General features: G+C 35.0%; 2 protein-coding genes across 27 annotated transcripts in view; one reads left to right on the top strand and one right to left on the bottom strand.

Moving 5' to 3' along the window:
* Positions 1 to 25,279, top strand: part of LOC143444054 (uncharacterized) — a 56,384-nt gene extending 31,105 nt beyond the window's left edge. For both annotated transcript variants that reach the window (XM_076942957.1, XM_076942956.1), the window contains exons 4-5: positions 21,748 to 21,846; positions 23,580 to 25,279. In XM_076942957.1, coding sequence (XP_076799072.1) covers positions 21,748 to 21,846; positions 23,580 to 23,888 — 408 coding nt within the window. In that variant the 3' untranslated portion in view covers positions 23,889 to 25,279. The remainder of the gene's footprint in view (positions 1 to 21,747; positions 21,847 to 23,579) is intronic.
* Positions 1 to 25,857, bottom strand: part of Zbtb20 (zinc finger and BTB domain containing 20) — a 716,739-nt gene that overhangs the window by 386,475 nt on the left and 304,407 nt on the right. The gene's annotated exons all lie outside the window — the stretch shown is intronic.

Below are 25,857 nucleotides of genomic sequence, written 5' to 3'. Positions count from 1 at the left end.
CAAGGGAAAGAGGTGTGGAGGTTGTAATTCTGTCTCTGTCTCTCTGATTTTCTGTCTCTCTCTCTGGAAGGATTCTTAAAACAAATTGCTGGTTAATGGTGGGAGGAATGTATTTAGGAGGCCACTGTGACACTTCCTCCAGTCCCAGTGTTAGTAGACAGTCTCCCATTAAGGAAAAAGGGCTCTGCAGAGGTTTCTTACCACCTTCTAAATGGTATCAAAATACTAGTATATGAAATTATTACCTATACAGATATCATACAATGTAGAATCTTGTGTTACCTGATCTCAAGATAAGTCTGCACATAAATTCATACACATCTGAATTTGCATAAAATAGTATCTTAATAACATATTCTTATCCAACTTGTAAACTGTTTCACACAAAGACAGGCCTTTTTTTTTTTAGTAGTTAGACACAGCATATGACTTGGTGTATTAAAGTTCCATCAATAACAAGAAATATTTTTTTATTTTAATCAGTTAGTGATACGTGGTTTGAAGCCTTGAAACATGTCAATGCTATTTTGAACTATATTTTCTCCAGTATTAGGAGACACATCACACAGTATTGAATATGTATTAGTATTTTGTTCATGTTATTATAATGAACCCTCACCAGCTGTGGTTTACATACTATAAAGTTTAAGGTCACAGTTTTAAAACACTTGTTTTCAAATTCTAATTTGCATCACTAACCTAGATAGCCGTCTAAACTGTAGATCCCCAAGTGCTGTCTTCACAGCTTTTGATGCAGCAATTCTAAATTTCTAAGACATGCCTTAGTATCCTTTCTACAGGTGGTCCCTGCTCAGCTTCTTTTGTCATCCTTTGAAAGAGAAGAGAAAACTAACCTAGAAAATGCAACTTATCCATCAAAATTGTCTGTGAGAAGACTAGACAGTTTGTTAAAACTTTTGAAGGAAGATAGAAGGCAAAGGTGAAAAATGCTAAATTTTAAGCCAGGAAGGGCGTCTTTTACACCTGTAATGACTGACAATCTACTTAAAGTAACAGTGGAAAAAGAGGGTAGCCACAGAGGGGTGCTTTAGACACAACTTGGGACAGTGATATTGATTCAAGCACGTTATTGGATAAAATGTGTTTTAGTGGCTATGACAAAGTAGTCTAAATGTTTGACTTGTCTTAACAGTATATAACATTTATGTATATTAAATAGCTTGAAGATGTCTTTCCCGTTAACTCCTTATTTTCCATAAGAACCTGGTTTTATCAACTTGACAATATTCTTCTCCCATCCTCCTCCATCTAGCCCCTTCTCCCACTTCCCCATTTCTTCTTTTTCCAGAAAGAAGTAATTACTAACATATCTGCATGTTTAGGATGCACTGTAATTACTTCCAAGCTGATTTTTTTGGACACTGTAACCCATAATTCTCAGTGAAAGTTTCTTCTCTAAATCATCTAAAGAAAATGTAGAGACGGATGAGACAAGGTCTTTTATTTTGCAGACTGTATTACTTGTCACATTTTTACATAGTTGCAAAAAAGTTGAAATTGTACAGCGAGCAGTCTCCATATCGACCTCATGCCTGATAACACCGTCATAGTCACACCTATCTTAGTTCATCATTTTCCCTTATTTCATCATTATTACATACTCACAATTCATGTCTGTTTATAAATTCCTTAATTGAAGCAAAACATCAAAAATAGCAAAATTAAAATGTGTATATACATTTGAGTATAATCATGAATATCCAAGCATTAAATTAAACTTAACTTCCTAAAAATAACAGATTTCTCAAAGGCTGTAGACTACTAGATAAGAAATTCACCAGGCATATTCATCTGTAGGTCTGCACTTTATGTAAATATAAAATAAAATCCTACCAGTAAATGATCTATAGGAACTGGACAGTCCTTTTCCTCACCAAGTCAATGATTTTGTTGTTATGAATATCAACCGTAGTTTTGTAAAAGTATTTATGTTTAGTTTTTTGACTAAAGAAGGTCTTTGGCCTGATCAACCCATCCAATGCATGACTCTGAAAACCACTGAGAACTTACAAGGTAACCTTGGTTTTTCCTTGACAATAAGCTTTCCAGGCTGGTCAGATTTAATACAATTTAGGTATGGTGAAAGTGTTCTGTTTGCAGATTAGATATCCTATATATAGTGATATTCATCTTGGCCTGCCTTTTATGACCCCTATAGAATACTCAGGGTAGTACTACAATATTTGGAGCTAAATAGAATTTTTTGTTCATTTATTATTTTTAAAATGTCAAATCCTTCCAGATGCTAAGAAAATATAGAAGTACCATCTAGGAATTATGTCAACTTATACTTAGTTATGTATCCTGATGCTGCTAGCTAATTCCCCACGACAACAAAGCTGGTGCACACTCCGCCTACATCACAGGTGGACTACAGCCGTGCTTGCGTCTGGTCTGCATGCCTTCTGCAACTCCAGAGGCTAGCAACTGGACTTCACTTTGGTTCCTTATATTTCTCTAAGTCACTGTGAGTTTCACTGCCAACAACAAGCCTAAAACTCAACCAAAAGTGGATCACCAATACCTTGTCATGGGTTCATGTCATTCCACAATACTATGGCATGACTGCCCATGTATCAGAATGTAATAATAGTATTTTCTTAAAAAACAAAACAAACTCCAAAAGTGTGGGCATGCTAAGCACGTCTATAAACCAGTATACTAAGTATTAAGATCTTCTGCAGGACTCTGGCTCAATTTCTCAAGCCTTTCCAATCCCTCATGATGCTGTGATACTCATAATAAAGAAGGCAGATGGTTTGTTCTCTGAACATATGCTTTAAGTGCCCTCTTTGCTATTTCAAAATAATGGACCAAATTTGGCCTCTAATGCTCACAGAAAACTTTAAAGAGGCTGCCTCATGAAATCTGAGAAAATCTGGTCCAGTGGGAATTCAGTCTTTAAAAAAAATAAATTTTCTAAACTTTCTTTGCAGTTCTATTCTACATACTAAAACAAACTAATCTTTTAAGTAACATAGAATACAGTAAGGAAAGTCGCCTAACTAGTAACACATTTTCTGGTTCAAGGAATAGATTAGAAGGCAAAAAAAAAATTCTGTTTTATTTATTTATATTTTCAAATGGTGAGTTTCTAGAAGCTAATGTAGATTACTGTGGTTTAATTTCTGTGTAACTGCTGGATTTTCCATTTTTATTATTTGTATTCCTATTACTATCATGTCAATGATAGTAATAGCACTTTGCAATTATTAATTAGTTAATTTAGTCTAAATTATATTTATGCCTTTGTTTTAAATCTATGCTACCTGTAGTTATTATAAGCCTAAAATGCTATTTCGCCAGCCAATTATTCTCATTTCAAAAACAGCTTGTTGTTGATGACAGCACCTTTTCTAAGTTTTCAAAGAACATGTAATTCATCCCCAGAAAACACATATTTCTGGATGCTGTTCATATAATCTAACTGCACTTATAAAAAAAGTATCTCTGTTTAATGTCTACATTTTGCACATGAGCCTTCATTTCCTTTTATATTTCTATGCATTACATTTGGTTTTGAAAAAGACATTAAAGTTGTTTCTTATATCTTACAATGACCTCAAAACTTAGGAGTCTGAGCAACATTCCAGATGAAACACACACACACACACACACACACACACACACACACACACACACACACACACACACACAAATTGACAATAAGAACACTTTGGTTACTATAAGAACTCGAAGCCTAACAACTACTTCAAATCTTTCGTGTTCCTGTAAAAACTTCGACAAGGTCCTAATGTAAAACAGTGTTTACTTTTAAAAATAAATGCAAGAGTTTTACCCACATGTGTTTGGGACACTGTTAAGACGCATCATAATTAACAATGTTGAAAATAACAACAGATCTCTAAATCCAGTCATTGTTTTGTACATAGTCACAAATATCTGAGCAAAATCAAAACTATTTTTTTTGGACAAAACATTAACTTTTTTTTTGCTGATAAAGACGAACAACTTGAGAAAACACCCTTTCCATTTCACGACTCTCACTTTCACAATAAATGCAGCACAGAAACTAAATTCTCAACTTAGAAATATGCTGAGCTGTATTCCCATAAACAACTCACCAGACTCACAGCCACGCTCCCCATCTTCGGCTTGGTCTTTCACTTCCCATGCATACACAATCACACTTACCTGCACAAGCCTCAAACATCAGTCTATGTGTGTTTTTTGAAATGAACTCTGTACCGATGCATTTTTCTGTGTTTCTTTCTAACCCTCGGGAATGTGAAGAATTTAGGAAGAGAGCCACAGCTTAAGAGTGCAATTATTTGCCAGTAAATACTCAATGTGCTTGTCCTGTGATTTTTCTTCTAACTTGTATATTCAATAATCCGTTCCTGACTGCGTCATGAGCACAAAAAGTCTTTTCTCTAAAGGAGAACACTTTCGCCAATCAACCTTCAGCCATGCCAGGGCACAGCTCGTCAGAGTGATTTGTTAGCTTTAATTAATAATTCCTCATGCTGGCCATTTTCACAAATAACACAGTGAGACTGCCACACAGGATGGCTGTAATTCAGGGTGATAAAAACACAGTGGAATGGGGTGTAGAGGGGTGGGAGAATTCAGATGCCATTTGTAAACACATCTACTCAGACTCTTTCAGATTATAGTATAGGGGACATTGCAGCTGAATTACCACGCTATGTCCAACAATTTGTATTCAGATGGAAGCCATATGTTCTTCCATTTTTAACTGCTAGGGACTCCAGGGTGCCAACACCATTACTAGGCAGACAACATTTACAAAGGAGGTCTCTAGCCCCGAGATTGCACAAGTTTACTGCAGGTGAAGTTGAGAAATTGGACATATACAGCACTTCTCAGTGATCTTGTGTAACAGTCGGGAACACAGAAGTACAAGCGGCGAGTGTCAGATTTTCTCTTGCTAGGCTACGTGATACTGGACATTTCAGTTAGCCTTTAACAAGATTCTAAGGCTCAGACCTCAAAACAGTAAAGCAACAATGGAGCATTTGTTCAGGTAGGGCACATTTATTGACTTCTTAGCTATGCATCACATATTATATAAAGGCCTAAAAAGTTTGGTTGAAAAACAAAACAAAAATCTAACTTTCCCAGCTTGCTGACACAATCCATGCATCTTTTAAAAGCACATCAATAACAGTGCTTGAACAAAGCAACAAAGCAGGTAGCATGTAAACAAAAGTGAGAATTAAGAACACTTTTCCATTTGGTTCCATCAGGCAATTGCTCATGTACAGCACACTTGAGCCCTGCTGTAAAAGATATGTACAGGATAAACAAAGTCAAACAAAACACAACAACAACAACAAAAAAGAAAATGGCCAGTTGGTAACAAAGAAATGTCTTTTTCAACAATTAGAAAATATCCTTCAAAGGAATTAGAGAAGTCAGAAGCACACTAATATGTCCATAGTCAATTTCAAAAGGCTCACAAACACTGGAGAAAAACAAAAATACAGAGGAGATTATAGTAATGTCTCTTATCTGATGTGTATAAAGGCAAATTCATTAATTTATTAGATACATATTTATCGACAATCTCTTCTGTATCAGAAACTGGATAATACCAGCACTGAGAGAATAAGGTACAGGCTCTGTCTTCAAGAAGTTTATAATTTAATCACTACAGCCTAAAAGAAAACACTCACCTCAACACAGAAAACTATAAATATAGCACAAACATACATGAAAGCATGAAATGGGCCTCTTAGACATGACACACGAACTATATATATCTAATGGTAGAATTGGAGTGTCAGTGGTAGGAAGAACATTCTACAGACAGGCAAACCTTTGAACCTTTTCTAAAACTATTACTAGAATCAGATTAGCAGTTCTAGGAACTGAGGGATTTAGTGCATAGTAATTTTAGATAAGTGCCTTAGATAGTAAACAGCTCAGGATTTAAAAACAAATCTATTAAGAAACAAAGTCCTTCTCAAACCATGATGACTGCCATCATCAGGGTGGTATGTGGTGTCCCCAACACAGGCACTGATAGGAATGCCCACTGTCTTCACTCTCAATGTATTCCTGGGACCTCAGGCAAGGAGAGGATGTAGGAGTACATATTGCCTTTTCCTGTTTTCCTGCTCATTTGTCTTTTGTTCACCAAATGCATACATGCATACTCAATCACTTCTGTTTGTATTGTGTCAGAAGAGAAATCGTATTTGCATGGCTATTATAAGAAGGGGAAACTATGTGTTTATTTAGTGGTCACAGATACCTTCTAGGCAGCGATCATATGCCATGCTTTACAAAGGGTTGGAAATGGTACAGGGGTGGGAGTGGGGGAAGGGGGTCAATAGTCTATCCTAATGTAGCAGCCAGAGCTTTAAATCCTCATGGAAACTGGAAGACCGTCTCAGTGCTATGAAACATTTGTTTTATATGATATTCAGAATGTAAAGAAGCATCCCAAATACCCAATTTATAAGTTAGTCATACATACCCATTTAAAGAATTTATACAGTTCATTTATCCATTTGCTACATATTTATCAAGCTTATACTATATATCATATAGTACTCCTCATTTATAATAATACTACTCATTTATAATAATAATAATAGTACTCATATAATAATAATAGGACTCATTTATAATAATAATGAAGACTATTGAGGGCAACTCCTGTATGTGGGCGACTGATGAAGAATTTTATATAAGCATAAGAATATTTTATAAGCATAAGAATTTTATATAAGCATATTATTTAGAAAAGTATCTCATTTAATCATAGAAAAATTGAGGTATATCCTATTATAATTTTCATTTAACAGATAATGAAACTTCACAAGTAGTAAAGTGGATATGCACTAAAATCCTAAATATTAAGACCTCTGCAACAAATTTCTACCAAGGTCTTATTATGTTATAGTTACATAGTAACATATATCATTTATGATAATATTTTTAATCTATGAAATTTAAATAGTTTTTAACTTAAGAGTGAATATATATGTGCCCCTATAAATAAATCTGGGATGTAATACTGTGGTATCCTCAGCTAGCAGGCTGTATTAATAGAAAAAAATGGAAGGTACATTGTGTTGGACATGGTTTCAAGTGGTTAAAGCAAGCAAGCAAACAGGTGAGCAAACAAACACAAATAAGCAACACAATTCCACTTTCCCCTTATTCAAACTACATACACTTTTAGGAGGCAATGCAGAGAGAATCATGAGGCACAGAAGAGACAGAGGTTTAAAACGAGACAGGGAGACAGGGAGACAGGTTCAGAAAGACCTAAGCTTGAATTCTAGATTCCTTATTAGTTAGCTGTATACTCAAGGTTAAATTATTTAACTTCTCTGATACTCAGTGGTCTTACTACTAAAGCAGTTTGTTATTAAGGAATATAATAATTATACTTAAGATGTATAGCACCGAAATCATTGAGAAGTACATATTATATAATGTTTTAACTATTCATAGACAAACACATTTAAGCTAGATTTACTATTGGATCAAATGATGCATGACCTTATTAAAGCTTGCTTAAACAATAAGTATAAATAAGTTAGAAAAACAAATTGAATCTGGTAGCCTGGCAGTTTTCCTTTGAAGATGTTTCTAATATGGCTGAAATGGCTGTTTTTAGGAAACACCTGCCAGAGAAAATATAGACACAGAAATACATGTTTATAGTAGTTCTTATTTTTACAAGGAACTAATATATTAACATTTACTTATTGGTTTATTTATCTGCTTGTTTGCTCTTTTGTTTGTTTAAGGTGTTTTCAAGGCAGGGTTACTATGTTGTTCTTGCTCTCTGGAAATCACTCTGTAGACTAGGCTGATCTCTCGAACTCAGAGATTCACCTGTTGCTGCTTCCTGGATGCTGGGTTTAAGAGCAGGCACCACCATACCCTGGCTAAATTTTATTTATAGAAGATTGAGTAGCTTAGTTGAGACTATCTGAAGAAGCCACCACTCAGTATAATCAAATATCTCCTCCATGCCACTGTTAGTATTTCCCCTTCCTTGGGCAAGCTGATGCTTTCTCCACATCCCTTCTGTTTAGACACGAGTAGGCCTAGTAGAACCATCATGAATACTTGACCTAAATCATGGAACAAATATTCATGGAACATGCTCAGTTATGATTATAAAACTAACTTCAGGCCAAATGTGTATATTCCTATATTGGTGGAGAGTGGTCACTAAAGAGCTTCAAAAAGCTCCTGTCATTTATTCACTTGTATAAGTCAAGTAGTTTTTGTGGGATTTTGTTGTTGTTGTTTTTGATTTTAAGTTTCTTTTAAGTAAAGACTGCCCAGACTCTTCACTTATGTTCTGAATTTTACAGTTTCTGGATGAGATTAGGTATGTATCAGGAAAGCAGAGGATGCCTAAATATCAACCTATATTCTACTTTCTGCCTAATCAGAGTCCCAAGAATTTTAGAATTTTCTAGAAAATGCCTATTTTTCTATTGTAAATTGTCTTTTGTACACAGTACAAGCTTGTCATATATTCTTTCTCTACAATATCTGAATTGGTAAGAACAAGTCTGTGAAGTTCAGCCTTCCTGAATCTCAATTCCAATCAACTATCTGAATCTCTAGATTTTTCGTAAAAAAATATCAGCATCTAGCTGGAAACAACACTCCCAAGGATTGTAGACATTTAAACATTTCCATATTTTTTCCTAAACTAATTCCATACACTTTATAACTTTTAAACTCATATTTTTTACTCATGTATATAAACATCTGCTCCCTAAAAAACAGTTAACTAAATGTTGACTAGCTAATAAAAAGAGAGAAAGCCACCTGGCCCCACAATTAAATCCATGCCTAACAAGAATCTTTGAATTAATAAACTAATTAATTAAATTTACATATATTAGTAATTGATAGTTGAGGGCTAAAATGTATACAAATGTATACATGTGAGAATCGGATAATATAAAGTAGAACACATTTCTTGCTAGGAAACTAATTATAAATAAATCACATATTGAAAAGGCCAAGCCAGACCAATGAAGTCCTGTGTTCACTGTGAATTTTCTACAGTACTTGTCATAAGCCATTTAGTATTCTCTTACATCTCATTTTCTGTCTTTCATCTGTGATTTCTATAGAATATTACAAGAATAATATGTATTATGTGTTTTGACCATCTTAAAAGAAATATGCTAATGTCCTAAATTCCAGAGTGTCAGAATGAAGAACTACTAAGTATGATAATAGTATTGCCTTGTGAAACTTTAACTTACATATTCAATACTTCAGTATAAAATAGTTATAATCACTTTTATGTTCTTTATCAAATTGTATTTGAAGTAAACTGAGACTACTACAAAATCTATTGAAATTGTAAACAAAGTGTTCTGCAGGAAAATTGATGAATATGTTAAATATTAAATACATAATAGCTTATATATTCTCAATGTATACATAGATCAGAATAGCATAATGTAGTTGATAAATTTATATAATTATTATTTGTCAATAAAATATATAATGAAATTAAATATTTATATGCAAAGATGGCATCCAAGTTGATTTTCAAATATGTTGGAGAATCCATTTTTAAAGTATAAAAACATAAGATGAAGCAGATGTTTGCAAGCATATCTAAATACTTATGAAAGAAGTCTGAAAGGAAAAGGAGTCGTAATACCTTTCATTTGTGTAGCTCGTTGCATTTTATGGTGGATCTAAGACCTCAGTAAAGAGAAAGCAGAATGAGGAGATGTGCTTTTTAGCAGACTGTTGCATGATATACAAAATAAACTGTATTCATTAATGAGTTGGCAGTAAGATTATGCATGTGCTCTTAGAATCAGAACAGTTTAAGTAGTTTTTCATGCTTGGCAGACCAAGTTCCTGAGTGCCCCTTGCTACTCTCCCCTACTCTTGGTTTTTGTCTTATACTGCCAGGTGGGAGTAATGACCAAAAGGAGGGACAAAACATAACAGAGCCACTTACTGTGGCAGGAGCCACTCCAAGGATCAAAGAACTGATTCTGCTGTGGCTGCCAAAATCAGCAGTGCAGTGGGAGGTTCCTCAGCATGGTTCCCTGAGATGCACACAGGCCACCCTGGTAGACTAGCACCTGGGGCTACAGGCCCTGCATCCTGCTCAAGAGAACAACCTGTTAAGACTAAATGTCCGCTTTTCCTCACCCACTCACAGTCTTTGATCTTAATTTATTTTACTTATTGAATAACCAAGTATGATAGATACTGCAGACAAAAATTTGATTCACCATCCACTCTGATTTCATACCTAACAATTCTGAGGAGGGTTATTCCAATATTAATGGGTAACTTCTAAGCCAAGAACTCAGTAAGGCAATCAATTTCTAACATTTTATTTTAGATATTTTTTAGTTTTTGTTGTAACTTCACATAGTATGGCAACTTTCCAATGTTATAATATTAACTATAGCCCAATTTCAACATATTCTAAGAACTCAAAAGGAAGCAGATCCCCTTAGGTGAGTAAAGCAAAAGACACAAAGTGCATGGCATCCCAACCTGGACCTTTCCTTGCCAGGAGCTCTTTCCTTGGAACCAGTCCATCCTTTCTTAACATACAGCAATACCAGCACTATGGACCCTCTCTTCATGTTAGATAAGAAGATTGAGTATTTTCAGAAGAAAGCACACTGCTAGCAGTTAAGAAAATATTAATTTGCATCTCCAAATGAAGAAGAGTCGAGAAAGTGAGGGAAGGAGAAAGTATCCAAGACTGATAACTATAAGCAATTTGTAAATATGTTCATAATTTATCTTTACAGAATCACTGTGGTAGAAATATGACAGAAATATTTCTTATGGTTATTATGGGTGGAATTACTGAGTTTTAAAATGGATATAATGAAGTCCATTATCTTCGGTATTCAGAATTTGGCCTTATTTGGAAATCCAGTCATAAGTAATTTAATTAGTTAAGATGAAGTGATACTGGAGTCAGGTAGCCTTTTAAATCTATATGACAAATGCCTATAGAAAGGAGAAATTTGAACACAACCATAGATAGCCATAGGAAGGATGTTAAAGATGCAGGCAGAGATAATGAGAAGCTCTATAAGCCAAGGATTGCCAAAGATTACCAGTCAATCACCAGAGGCTACTTGAGAGGCATCAGATAGATTCTCTTTCACGTAACTCACACCAGATCACAGACTTCAAGAATTAACAAGGGCAAGAATAAAGTCCCGTCTTATAATCACCTAATTTATAGTACTTGTTTATGATAGCTTTAAGAAACGGATCTGATAGTGCTGACTCAACAAACAGTCTCAGAGAGTAAATAAAATTCAAATAAGGTTGAAAGGTCTAAGATCCATTGAAGAAATGTTACCAACCTGGCTAACATAGTGATTTGAGTAGGTTCGGCCACCATGGTCTTCTGTGATTGACCGATTGGCCCCTGAGAAGTGGTACTATTAGTGAGGTATGGCCTTGATGGAGTAGATGTGGCCTTGTTGCAGGAATTGTGTCATTGTCAGGGCAGAACTATGTTCAAGGTCTGCTCGGTGTGACATTCCAGTCTTATTCTGCTGTCTTCAGATCAATATGTGGAACCATGCCAGCCTGCATGCTGACATGTGTTCCACCATGGCAATAGTGAACTAAACCTCTGAAACTGTAAGCCAGCCCAATTAAATGTTTTCCTTTAACAGAGTTGTCTTGGTCATGGTGTCTCTTCACAGAAATAGAAGATTTATTATGTGGTACATAGAATTTTTGTGTTGTTTTGTTTTCAGTAATTCTATAAAACATTGATTTTTAAAACAAAGTTATTATCAATCCAAAGAAAACATGAAGAGTCTTAAACTTTTTAGAATCATTTACTGGAAGGAAGTTAGGAAGGTAAGCATGTAGCTATGAGCATTTATTTGATATATACATCTTAATGAGGATGAGCTACCTAACAACATTACGGGCAGAGAAGACATTTCATTATAAAAGAATCATGGCATATAGAACTATCAATAAGTGGGATCTGAGACTAGATAAGTCAAAGGCAACTGCCTAGAAGTTTAAGTTTAAGAGGTTCTCAGTGTGAGGACTCCTGGGGACACATCAAATAATGAGGTTTAAATAAGGATGAGAGGGTAGGAGTGGAGACAACAGGTAAGTGCATGCAGAAAGCATGCTGGTATTGAGAATAAGGCAAAGCCCTGAAATGGGCTCAGAAAACTCCAAAGAAGTCTTACACAGGCTGGCATCTTGCTTAGTGGTACAACTTTAGCTTAAGGAGCATGAGACCCAGGGTTCAAGTCCCTAGTATCATGGGAAGAAAAACAGTCTTTAAGGAACTAGATAGAAGGCTTAGTGGATAAGTGCACTTGTTTTTCCAGAGGACTAGCTCCCAAACTGGGCAGCTAATTGCCTGCAAGTCCAACTCTAAGGCTCTAAGGGATCTGACATACTCTGGTTTTCCTAGGTGGAATTCCTATTCCACCACTGAATTAGAACATCACTTTTAGAAGGGGTTACTTCTCTCATAAGATGTTTCCAACATCTTTGTCACTGGTATTTTTGTTGTTGTTGTTGTTGAAGAGCTAGCTCATGTATCCAATGTATGTTCTCTTTTTCTCTTCTCTCTGTCTCTGTGTGTGTGTGCTTGTGTGTGAGTGTGTGTGCATGTTTAAGTTATGCTCATATAGCAAGTGGTTTAAGAAAGAAATACATCATGAAACAGGAAGTTACAACTACATGAAGTCTTTACCAGAGTTTAAGAAAAATTAACAAAATGGCAAGAGTCTTAGAAAATATTTTCTTATATAGCTTTAAAACTCTACCTTTTCTAACTGACATTGACATTTTATTCAGCCAATTATCAAATTAATTCAGAGAAGAATAATCAACTTGACTTTTTGACAGTAAGTCAGTCCAACTGGAAAATTTGAATTCTCCAAGAAAACTCTGCTTAGCAACATTTTCAATTGTCAACAGACATCTGTAATAATACAACCACTCCTTTCTTTCTTTCTAAACTTATTTTTGCTAAAAATAGCTGTAATACAAAAATGCTTTCAGATGTAAAAAACAAAAGATATAGCATTATAGTTCCTTCTACAGTAAAAGAAAATTTGAACCTGTAATCTGAGCTTACCCTCTGACTGCATAAAACTTGGCTTTGGCCATGTCTATGTCTTCAAAAGAGATTAATTATACTACTGAATAATGTAATTCCACCTTCATTTAATCTGTTTAATAAACAATTCATAAATCAATTAAATTTTTTATTTTATTGACTGAGAAGATGCTGTCTATCCTGTGATCAGTAGAAGGCAGCTGTTGAAAAAGAGCAGGAGTGACACAGAGCTAGCGCATTCCCCAGGCATTCCACCATGATTTCTGACTCAGAAATGATGTTTGCAGAATCGCTGTACTCTTAGGACACAGGGAAACTTAAAGGTGAAGTGCTGAGAAAGTAATGTTAGAATCAGTGAGTAGGAAAATAAGAAGCATGATGGAAAGGAGGGAAGAAGGGAGTGGGAGAATGAGGAAAAGGAAAAAAGGAAGGAGGAAGTGAAGAAAGGGAAAGACAGGGGCAGCATAGTAGGAACGGAGGAAAGGATTCTTGTCAGCCTGTTCTTCTCTGTTAAGGATGCTTGGTTCTAACCCAATAGTTAGAAAGGGCTAGAAGTAGAGTTACCTTCAAAGGAATCTGTTACACAGGTCTTTAATGTACAAAGCCCAGTGGTTTGATTCTATGGCTCCTTCAGGAATAAATACTGATGAACCTCATCTCCGAGGAAGGGATAAGAGAAAGTGAATTACAAATGCCGGTAGAGCAAACACACACACACACACACATACACACACACACACACACACACACACACACACACAACCATACACACACCATACACACATTTAAAATTCCTTCCTGTTAGTCAATTCACTGATAGCCAATACTGTCATGATTACCTTTAGCAAACTAACAACATTAAGGCCAACTAAATATTAATTAGGTTTTTTTTTTTACTGAATAGTTTTATTTATTAATCACTTAATCCTGTAACTAGTAACTTAGCAGATATACAAGAAACAACATGGATACTACAAGTGACACAAAAATAGAGTAACAAATCAGTTTCCATTTTGAGTATTTGATTTCACATATTTGACAACACAGACCATTCCTTAAATATAAGAGTCATATATATTTGTTTAAAACATTAAAATGTTTTTCATAGAAATTTATAATTTTTAGGTACCTTGTTAACTAGCTCATTTTATTGGAACAGCAACCCTAAAATTTAAACAGGAGAAATGTCCTTATTTTATAGGTGAGGAAACTGAGGCAGGAGTAATGAACTGACATTCTTAATGTTATAGCTCTAACATTCAAAGAAGAAAAGGGGAAACTTAATTCTGACATGTTAACCTTATGCTGTCTCCTACTACTCTCTGTGTTCATTACGTAAGTTTGTTTTGACATCAATACTGCCTTACTATAGAAATAAAGGAGGAGATTGTGTGTCCTCATGTCAGTTCACAGTCATAAAATTTGTTCCTTGGAGTATTCTGTATTTGACATACAGAAAGACAGAGTGTATTCACTATTTAAGAAGTGAAATAGATAAAATAAATACATCTAAATGTACTTTATATATATTCTGTGTACTTGCATGCATTTTATGAATGTATCCACATATGGGGCTACTATGGCTTTCCTCATCCTGTCAGAAAAGCAATAATGCTTAGTTAAGTTTGTATTTTATTATTAATTATGCAATTAGTAATATTGGAAAACAATTATTTATTAAGTTAGCATAAATACATGAACAGCACAACTGAATATATTTTCAGAAAAATATAAATACATATCTATCTTCAATTATTCTTGCTTTTAGCTGATAATTGATTATGTAAGTAAGATTTATTAAATTAAGACCAGATTCTGACAGTTAAAACATTAATAAACATATCTTCATATTTTATTTGTAATTAGACTAAAATTTGTAGTTAGCATTCAAGTTTTATAATTTAACTATGCTAATCATCCCCATTTTTACTTGGGAAATCCTGTTTGCTAGAAATTTTTCTTTGTTATTTTTCTAATCTCTGGACATGCAGCCTTATTTAAAAGTCAACAAGTTGCTAAGTTACTGGGCCAGCTTAGTTCTTACTTAAAAAAAACAGTAAGAGAAACCTGAATTCAAGAGGTTTGCTTATATGCTGTTATTAATATCCAAAGAAACCCTGCATCCCAAACAGAGTCATCCTTGAGCAATGCTGTCAGACATAGGTGAATGTTGGCTCCATTTCCTTGTCTTATTATGTTGCCTATATTTTTACTTGACCTTATTATTCAAGTTGAAAAATCACTTTTACCAAGTGCTATAAACTATATTAGGGGAAAAATACTAATTAAAATACTAAAAAAAATACTCATTTACTTCTGGAAACAATCCTACCCCCAGCAGTCAGAATTGTCTAGAAATACACTATTAGAAATGGAGCATTCTTACAGAATTATCTGTGATAATGACAATAATTATGCACCAAAAGGCAATTCCCTTAAATTAATACCAAGGACCTATAACACACAATACTCTTACAGTATATGGCTGAGGAATTATGCAAGTGTGGTTATATTTATGGACATTCAAACAGTGAGAATATTCTAGACTTTTCAAATGGGTTCAATCAAGTCAACCTAAAAGCAGATAACTTTTAGGTTTAGAATGTAGCGATTCTAAATTTCTATTCTATAAATGGGAGAAGGGAAAGTCAGAGAGACCTCATGGTATTTGGGACACTATTGCTGGCCCTGATATATAAGGAAAACATTCAAGGAACCAAGGATGGCCATGACAAGTCATCATTAAAGAAAGGAGGCGCTTCACCTCAGAGCTACAGGGAACAGTATCAGTTCAGAAGCAGGGTCTTTTCTCACATCCAGCTGGGAACTCAACCAGATCAGGCCTTTATTACAACCTTATGAATACAAGAGCAAAGAAACTGGTAAAAGCCAAGTTAAACTCCTAGAGATCAGTGAAATAATAGATGGTTGTAGGTGGCTAAGTTGATGATAATTCATTCCTTTTGGCAGCAATTGAAAAATATATCAATCCAAATTAAAGGCCTATAGATACATTAGTTTCAATTCACAGAGCAGATTTAGATCAGGGGACATCCTGTGAAAATAGTTATTAGCACTACACATCAAATTACTTTTTAAAAAAAATTGTATGTATGCATGTATGTATGTATTTATTTATTTGTACATATTTTATATATGTGTTATTTTTGACTGCTTGTGCTTGTGTACCATGTGAAAGTCTGGTAATTCAGAAGTCAGAAGGGATCAAACCCCTAAAACTGGTCTTATAGACAGTTCTGCCATATGGGTGCCAGGAATCACACTGTGTTCCTTTGGAAGAGTAGCGACAGATCTAAATTGCTGAGCAATCTCTCTAGCCTCATACCATTTTTTTTTAATTTCACTTGATTTTAAACCATATTCCAGAGAAAGTTGAGTTCTAGTAGGCTTATGAACAAACCACGAGGGGATGTATGTTCAGTGTCCTCCACCAGGACTTTATAAATTTGCCCTTTTTTGTCATAAGCAAAGATGCCTTCAGAGCATTGCTCCATTAGTCATAACCACGAAATTCAATGTCTCGAAAAAATAAACATAATCTGACGACAGTGCAAATGATAACAAAGGCATGAGAAGGGACATTTAAAACCTACTGAAGGGAAAGGTAATTCAATTAAGTATCTGCAGATCATATGTAACTGCAGTGTGCTGTCATCACTATGAAGCTTGTGTAATCATGTATCTAGTGGAGGCTGTCTTCACACCTCCCTTCCTTACATGTGATATTTTACCAGAATTGATATTCAGAAATACTTCCCTCAAGAAAAACACTAGAATATTGGATTAATAGAATAAGACAATTTTGTAAGAGAGGCAGTCGTAGCCAAGGTCTTACAGCATAGAAGGTTTGGAGGCCCTTATCCTCAGAGATTTATGGAAGTTCAGACCTAAAGTTTTTGACATATATCCACCAGCAACAATCTGAAAGTAGAAACTTTTGAAATCAGTTAGGAATCATTCCCCCAGCCAAGAGTAAATGCTCCTGTGGGCTGTCCCTACTTTCCTTTGTAATTGTATCTCAGAAGGGAACAAATGCAAAAGAAGTAGGGTGGAAAGCAAATGCAACTGCTCAGTGTTCTTAGAGAAGCAGGATGCGGGCAGTCGATACTCTCCCCATTGGTCAGAAAGTGTCTAAGGTAAAACTGAGCAGCTGGACTTCACAGATTTTCCCTTATCTTCCACAGGGCCACAGGAAGTAGAGTTCTATTGCCTAGGAGGCTGGGAGAAAGGCTGTGTGAGCAGCAGCACAAACATATCTGTGCCTCTGAATGTCTACTCTGCTTCCTACAGTCTCTGCAAACTTATTAAACTTTGGACAGTTTGTAAACAGATGTCATAATTTTGAGGGGTTGTAAAGCTCATGCGTGGCAAATTAATCCCCATTTTATGCCAGGCCCCATTTAGTATTTCTAAAGGGAGTGGATAATAAATCCCGCCAACTCTCTTTTTAAGGGCTATTCAGATACTAAATAAACCAAGAACATTTTAAAATGCAATCTCACAAAAATCTGCTCTGCTTAACCTTCTCTCCTTCTTTAAAAAATAAGAAAGGCATGATGTTCTTTTTTTTGTTAATTAATTCATTTTAGACAATTCCTTAAATTTTCATTTTAATAAATTTTTGTGTGGGTGCATTAATTACTTTCAAAGATGCTTTACAACTGTTACCTATTAAAAGCCTTTGTTAGTGAGTAAAAAAAAAAAAGAAAAAAAGAAAACCTTCCAGTGCGCCCCCCTCCCGCTCTGAGCAGGTCCTTGCTATCAACTGCTAGAGTATTCTCGCTTTGCACCTAGAGCTATAATTATTTTGCTTTAATTTTACAAAACCTTTTGTTCCATTCCCCTGAGCCCACCTGATCCTTATATTACACTCGCTCTATTAAAACACTCATGCAGAACAAAGCATGGCTGTACTGATTCATAAGTAACTTTTTTTTTCCTCAGTAAAATGCCACTGGCTAGGGTGTGGACCACTGACTTGGGATTCACTCTAGGTTGCCAATTTTCATGTATGAGAGATGTGTTGCTTCAAAGTCTTGTAGTCTCCTCCACCACCCTTCCTTTACTACATTTGCGTTTTGTGATTTTCAAATATATTTTGAGTATATATAATTTTACTCTAGGCTAGGGCTGTAAGTGGTATAATGTTGAGAATGCTACATATATGAAAAGATTATAATCATGTTACGATTTTCTTATTCATCAGGATTTTAAAGTCTTTTTTTGTGCTTCATTTTCTCTCCTTTCTCCACCCCTTTTCCTTGAGCTCTTGCAACACATGTGGGCCTTTGGCAGAAGCAGTCTTGAGTGACTCATCCAGAGAATTGTTTGTTTGCTCTGAGGAGCACTCCGAGGACCCTCTGGGCTGCACAAGGAGCCCTTTGATCCTAGCAATGTGATTTCTTCCAGATGTTTTCCCCATAGCCACCTTTCTGTAGTGTCCCTCCTCATTCTGTATCCTAAGAAGAAATGCTCAAGAGCAACTGTAACAACACACAGGTCTCCTAAATGCAGAGTGACAGAGAACTGACATCTTTGTTAGCCTTTGTGTTCTCCTCGCCTTCAGCAGCAACGAACAAAGGTCAATATCGAGGAAAGCAGAACTGAGTCTCTTTAGAGATCTTCATGATTAAAATGAGAATTATGAGAATCAGGTCCAAGAAACCACGGGAAAGAAATCTGCAGAGCATTGTTCAAGGAGTTAGCTTTATCTAATTTTGAAAGTCTTAAAGTCATGGCATGTGTTTAACTGGTTCAGTTATAAAAACAAGGTGCAAACATCAAAGTCAGTTCCCCCTGCCAACTCTCCCCTTCCCGCTTTAGGCTTCTCCCACCTATCCTTCACCTGACCAAAGGGAAGAGTAAAGGAAGTGAGTCAGGCAGGGGTTAGGGGATGGGTGCACAGGTAAAGACAATGCAGTAGTTTGAACATCCCTATTCCAAAACATAAACCTTGATGCCATCATTTGAACATTTCTATTCCATTATACAAACCTTAAGCCTCTATCTATAAATACCATTTAATATTGTTAAAAATAAGAGACTGAGGATTTTTTTCCATGGAGATGTTTTCTTGAATTTTCTAGATGGGTACTAAATGCAACCACATAAATCCGATGCATTCTTAACAGAAGGAGGTTGCCTACAGACAGAAGCTGGAAAGTCAGTGTGACCAGGAAACCAGATGTTGCCCCAATGGATAATGTGGCCACAACCAAGAAGTATTTTCATTAAGCAAAACCAGAAAAAATTATCTCCTATAGTTTCCAGAAATAATATATCACTGCACTCACCTGGACCCTTGGTGCTGACATTAAACTTTTAGACTTTGGAATTATTGGAGAATAAAGTGCAAATGACCAACCTATCTCATGATGAAGGTAGTAGCTTAATTCTGTAGCCATAGGAAAGGAACACAGGTGCTGTTTCCAGACCACATCAATCAGAATCCCTAAAGTCATCCAAATCTCAGTCTGAACACACTGCAAACATCAGAGTGCCAATACTGGAGCAATCGAGCTACCCCAGGTTGAGAAGTAACATAACAGGGCCACAAGAGCACCAAAGGCATTTAACAAGACAACAAATACTGAGAATGATAAGGATTCGACTTCTTAAAGTTAGTGTGAGTATTCCATGAATTAAGATAACAAGTTCATATTTTCTCTTAAACTGGCCATTTGTATTTAAGGTATCACTAACCATTTCCCCAGAGTCAATTATCAATATAACAAACTTTAGTGGAATGATTTACATGTACTAAATTTTTTAAAACATCTTTAATGTGTATGGGTATTTTGCTAGCATGTATGTATACGTACTATATGTATGCCAGGTATCCATGAAGGCCAAAAGAGGAACTGCCTGACTGGGGTTACAGGCAGTTGTGAGCCACCATGTGAGTGCTAGGAATTGAACCCAGTCCTCTGGAAGAATATTCTAGCATTCTTAGCTGGTGAGCCATCTCTCCAGCCCATACAACTATATTTAATAAAAAAATACTATACTATACTATACTATACTATACTATACTATAAAATTGAAGGTCTTATGCCTAAACTTCTAGTAACTTCCTTTAGCTGATCAAAGAAAATATATTTTTAATGTTTGATAGAACATAACTCATATCTGAAACTCAATTTCCTGTTCATAGGATATAGTACAAATGTTAATACATAGACAGAAGATGTAAAAAAAAAAAACTGTGGTAATCAATATTTGAACCTAAACTTTAACTTGTGTATGTGTGTTTTAGGAACCATTAAATGCTTTCTTTGAGATCTTGTATAAAATTATATAACGAACTGTTATATAAGATAGTATGAGTTCTATGAGTTCAGCATTCATTATTTCATCTGACTTTTCCTCCCTTTCTCTTTCTCATTCTATGAAATCAACAGGTTTTTTGTTTGTGTTTCTTGCTTTTTTATTTGTTTGTTTGTGTGTTTGTTTTTACTTATGGGTGAGAACATGCTCTATTTGTCTGTCTGGGCCTGGCTTATTTTACTTAACATTGTATCCTAAATTCAGCAATGCTTAGATGTGTTAAAACATTAAAACTTGTTAAGAAAATACAGCAGCAGAATGACTGTTGTATAACTATACCACTTAGGATATCACTTTCCCTAGATTATGATTAAAAATCTGTTACAGTCCCAGCAACAAAAAGCTCAAGCAATTACAGGGAGATGACTGAGCAAGAAAAGAAAATGCTTGCTGCCCAATCATACATTCAGATCCCTAGAAGCCAGTAAAGGTGGGCTGTTGAAGGGGCCAAGTTCTAACTCCATTATGCAGGAATAGGAGACAGACTCCCTAGCTATCTGGTTACCCAGACTAGCCAAAATGGTCTGCTCCATGTTCAGTGAAAGATTCTGTTTCAAATAAACAGGATTAAGAGAGATTGAGGACACTTACTATCAACACAGGAGACTTCACACATAGGTAATATAAGTGTGTGCTCATCTGCACATACATGTGTATTCATATACTTATGAACACACAAGAATACACACAAGCACATAGATAGATAGATAGATAGAGACACAGAGAGAGACCCCACATATATAAGCAAAAAAAGAAAAATGGAAAAAAGTGAGAAGGAAGACTCACAAATTGCCATGATTCTTTTGAGGTACAGGGCATTTCAACAACAAACCATTAATTGTTGGAACAACACAACAATGAACCTAGACTACTAGGTCAAATGAAGGAATCATGTTCTAGAAAGTTTAAAAGGCTGTAAATCATTCAACAAGTATGAAAAATGGAGAAAATCAGTAAGAAATGCTGACTGTATTTTGTACAATTTGAAATGCAACAAACAGATAAAATCCAATAGTTGGAGAAAACAGTCTCATGACTGGACATGAAGAAGAGCATTATTTATTTACTACCTTCTTGTTAACAGAGAACACTGTGTCAGACATAATATTTACCATTATATTTAAAAAACAAATAATAAAAGGTTATTTTAATAAAGAATAAACATAATTATTGTACCCACTGGCAGATAACTCAAGACAGTAAGTAGTGTTCTGGCCTTTCTCTCCAGGCATCCTCACTTGAGGAAGCATGAATAATACGAATTTCCGTATGTTTCCTTTTCCATTTCTTGTCACTACCAGATCGATGTAACGCAGTTCAAGTGTCAGGACTTCAGAGGCATTTCAAGTTCCACCTGTGCTATGCAAATCAGTCTATGTAAATTCCATCTTCACACTATGGTTAGTGACTTTATTTACTTTCAACACTATGTGTACATTACTGCTTATAGGATATAATACCTATTTTGGGTATGAAATAGAAATGGAGGTTTTAAGAGTAATATGCAGTAGAAACTTGTTAATACTTCCATTCATCATCATAACCCTATGCTAACTTCCTTGAGGGCAGGAGACATTGTTCTTCCTTTAATTACTTTCTCTTAGCTCTATTATACCCAGGAAGTGTTGAGAGTAACTAGTTGACACAGAAAGCCCAGGATCTGTACTGATTGGTCTAGTTAGATATGCAATTACTAAAATACAGCACTGGATGCTGAAGAGACAAGCATTTAAAAACCTACAAGAAGTTTTAAGATCCTAATACAATAGTTGCTTAGCTCCTTTAGCATAAATCCAGATCCTAAAGTATCTACACTATTCATGGTCAATTTTGGAGAGTTGAGTTCTTGGCAAAATTCCACCCCCTTGGAGTGGAGGTGAATTGAATGGAAATTTAAAAGTGAATTGCAAAAATTTTAGAAGAAAAAGACAATTTGGATTTCCTGTAAATGAATAAGAAGTTATTCTAAACATCTTAGCCATTGTATTTCTAAGACATGAATTAATCAAAGCCTTAGGTGTTCAGTTACTTTGTTAAAGTTTCTAATAAACACTTCTTGATTATGAACTGACATCTTCAAAGTGGATAGATTTATAGAATTCCCCTTTAATATAGATACATTATGTATTTAAAAAACACACAGTTAATTCTTTTTGGTAGCAACTTAGTGAGTTTCAAAATAAAAGTCTGTAAAAAAATTACAAGTGGAATTTAATTACTGGATAAAATGTTCTACATCAATGGCTGTTTTTGATGTGCCTTGCTTACAGATTACTATACAGTTTTTCTTAATAAAATGGGATTCCATCAAATATATAGACAATAAAATTTCCTCCGAGATTTATGATCAGCTAAGCCAATCCCTCATTTAACAAATTAAGAGATAACATGTGAGCATGTAAATAAAGGCTACTTTAAGATTTTCATTGAGATAAAATGTCTATGCATGAAGAATAAAGGAGAAAAACAGAATTAACAAAAAGAATATTGGGGAGGGAGAGAGGAACAGACAATAGCTCTGAGCAGAAACACATCCTCTGATCTGCATCCTAGTTCTTCCTGGACAACTTAGTAACAACTATTTCAAAATATTCTTAACAGCCTAAACATACAGGTAGCTTAGACAGGTATGTATCATCTTAAACAAACATTTACTCCCTGTATTTATAATATGATAATTGTCCATTTGTTTATATTAAATATGAACTGTTATTTCCTGAACATGTGAAAATTGAAATGTGTGTAAAGGGAAATGAAATGATGACTATTTAATCATTTGAATCTGCTTTAAAATGAAGTTTATCCATTTTTAAAAAATGTATAAATGCAAAAAGGAAAAGGGCGCATGGGACAGCGGTTTTCTAAGGGGGGGATGGGGAAAGGGGATGGCATCTAAAGTGTAAATAAAATATCTAATAAAAAAAGGAAAAAAATAAAATGAAGTTTATCTCTAAAAACAGAGATAACATATAGGAGAAACATGATTTGGAGAAATCATCTAAACATAATTTGTAGTTTAGAGACTTGGTAAAAGGACTATGTATATTGTTTAAAAGCTCTCAAATCAGACTTTCAGGGACTAAATTTTGACTTTGTCACACATTTTAATCTTGGGTATTTTCCCCCCTTTTAGGACTGGAAAGTTGGCTCTGTGGTTAACACTGCATACTGCTCTTGTCGAGGATTTGAGTTTGGTTCCCTGCACCTACAACTGTTTGTAATTCCAGCTTCAGGGGCATTTTACGCTTCTGATCAACTCAGGCAACCGCATGCAGATACCAACATACAGACGCATAAAGACATACACATAAAAAAATACATCTTTCAAAGATTTCAGTCTCTGTCCCTTAGTCTACCCACCAAAAGAGTTAATATGAAGACATTCGATGCAATTTTATACATAACTCTCTTAGAGCAGGGCCTGGTATGTAGAAATCAATAAAGGTTAGCTGTCAGTACTAATATAGACAAGTCTGTTAACTATTTCAGAAGTAAAATTTTATAATTTAAAGACTCGAAAAATTGTCTTCCAATGTACTATCAAATTAATTTATATTAATATTCTGTCATAGTATAAATAAAAAAGGATATGAGAAATAGGTCTGGTTTGGCTTGCTTATAGATTTGAGTCTGAGATGTCATCACTTTAAACTGTAGATGATAGTGCATGACTCTAATTCAAGCTCCAGGACTGGGCCACCTAGTTAACAGCCTAAGTTCAAGGGCAGCATGGGCTATATATAGCAAGACACTGTCATTGTCTCAGAAGAGGCTTTTGTCCTGCTATCCAGAGACCTACCTGGGAACAAAATCATCCCATTAGTTATTATTCAATAAATTGTTCAGAAGAATGCACTGTATGAATACCTGAACTAGTTAATTAATAACAGTGGCTACATTGGAAATGCTAGTCAGAACTCCTCAAAAGAACAGTAGCTAAGAGTCTCACAGGCATGCCTATTCAGTTGCAAGCAGAGTTGAAGTTGAACTTACTGCGTATGGTAGTATTAGGAACTGATTTCTCATTTTGAGCTTGAGGTAAGTACTCTTCTAGATAGATAGATAGATAGATAGATAGATAGATAGATAGATAGAGACAGAAAGATAGATGCATGAATGAATATACATATATATGTATATATATATAATTTGAAACATGTACAAGTTATTATTTTCTTTCAATGATTTTCTGTTTTAATGCACCAATATTTATCTTGAATGGTATTTTGCAAAGCACAGGGACAAAGTGCAATGTGGGACAGATATAACTAAATAAGCCACTGAAAACTCTGAAAGCAAATCTAGTCCAAAGAGTCCTCAATAATGTGGTGTGGGAGATCATTAGAGAAGAAGCAATTACTCATAGCTGGGGGAATGAAGGTAATTTTAGTAGAAGGCAATATCTGAACAAGGTCTTGATGCAAATACTTTATCTCTGTGAAAACAGCATTATACCCTTAATGTGAAAATTGGCTGATATGCAGAGATAAGTGGAAAGATCTGTGGATGGGTGACATACACATCAAAGGCATGCCCTCTCCTAATATATTTGAAAGGCCTACTATTAGTTGATGCATATGGCCCTGTAATAACAGTCCAATAAATAAAATAATAATTCCTCTTAGAAATTCATTTATTTGTGAATATCTATTTATGCATTCATTCTTTCAAAATCATGTGAGACCTTTTTAGTATGAGATTATGAACTGCTGAGTACACTGGATACCATGGTGATCAAGACAGAATAGAATCTCTGCCCAAGAAAGTATACAATTTAATTAGTAATTCCATTGTGATAAAAAATTATGTTAAGGACTAGATGTTATAAGAACAAATAATTGTAACCTATTTATTCTTAAAACTCTCACAAAAGAATAGCAGAACTATACTTACATAGAAATAAAGTGCTAGTGGCATATGCTGACCTTAAATTTCTTCTGATCCATTCTTGTTTATTTAGAGAGTAGTCGGCTGCATAGGGGTCTCACTCATCCTATCTGCTATTAAATTTTGCCTTTTAAACTACATATTTAATTCTGGATATATCAAAAAACAAATACATGTTGTTAATTTCTTTTAAAGTAAACATCACCACATCTTTTTCTGTCCCAGTATTTCTTTTTATGTTAAGATAGATTTCTATTAAAAATGACAGTAAGCTAGGGAAGATGATGTGTTAAACAGGTTTTATAAAAACAGGAGTGTTTTCTTTAGTGAGATTAAATCTACAGGTCTAAGAAGAGCAAAGTCTTGTTTGGACCAGTAAATTGAGCAAACACAGGAGAGGAGTCACACAGCAAGCAATTACAGGTAACACCAATTCTTGCCATTTTAATAAGTCAAGGTTAGAGATGGTCCTTCAGTTGTGACACTTTTGAAAATTCAAGTTCTATCCTATGGCCTTTCACAGT

Source organism: Arvicanthis niloticus, chromosome 12, assembly GCF_011762505.2.
Source record: "Arvicanthis niloticus isolate mArvNil1 chromosome 12, mArvNil1.pat.X, whole genome shotgun sequence".
In the NCBI taxonomy this organism is placed as follows: domain Eukaryota; kingdom Metazoa; phylum Chordata; class Mammalia; order Rodentia; family Muridae; genus Arvicanthis; species Arvicanthis niloticus.
The sequence above is the reverse complement of the archived record's forward strand: the minus strand, read 5'-3'. Positions and strand labels throughout refer to the sequence as shown.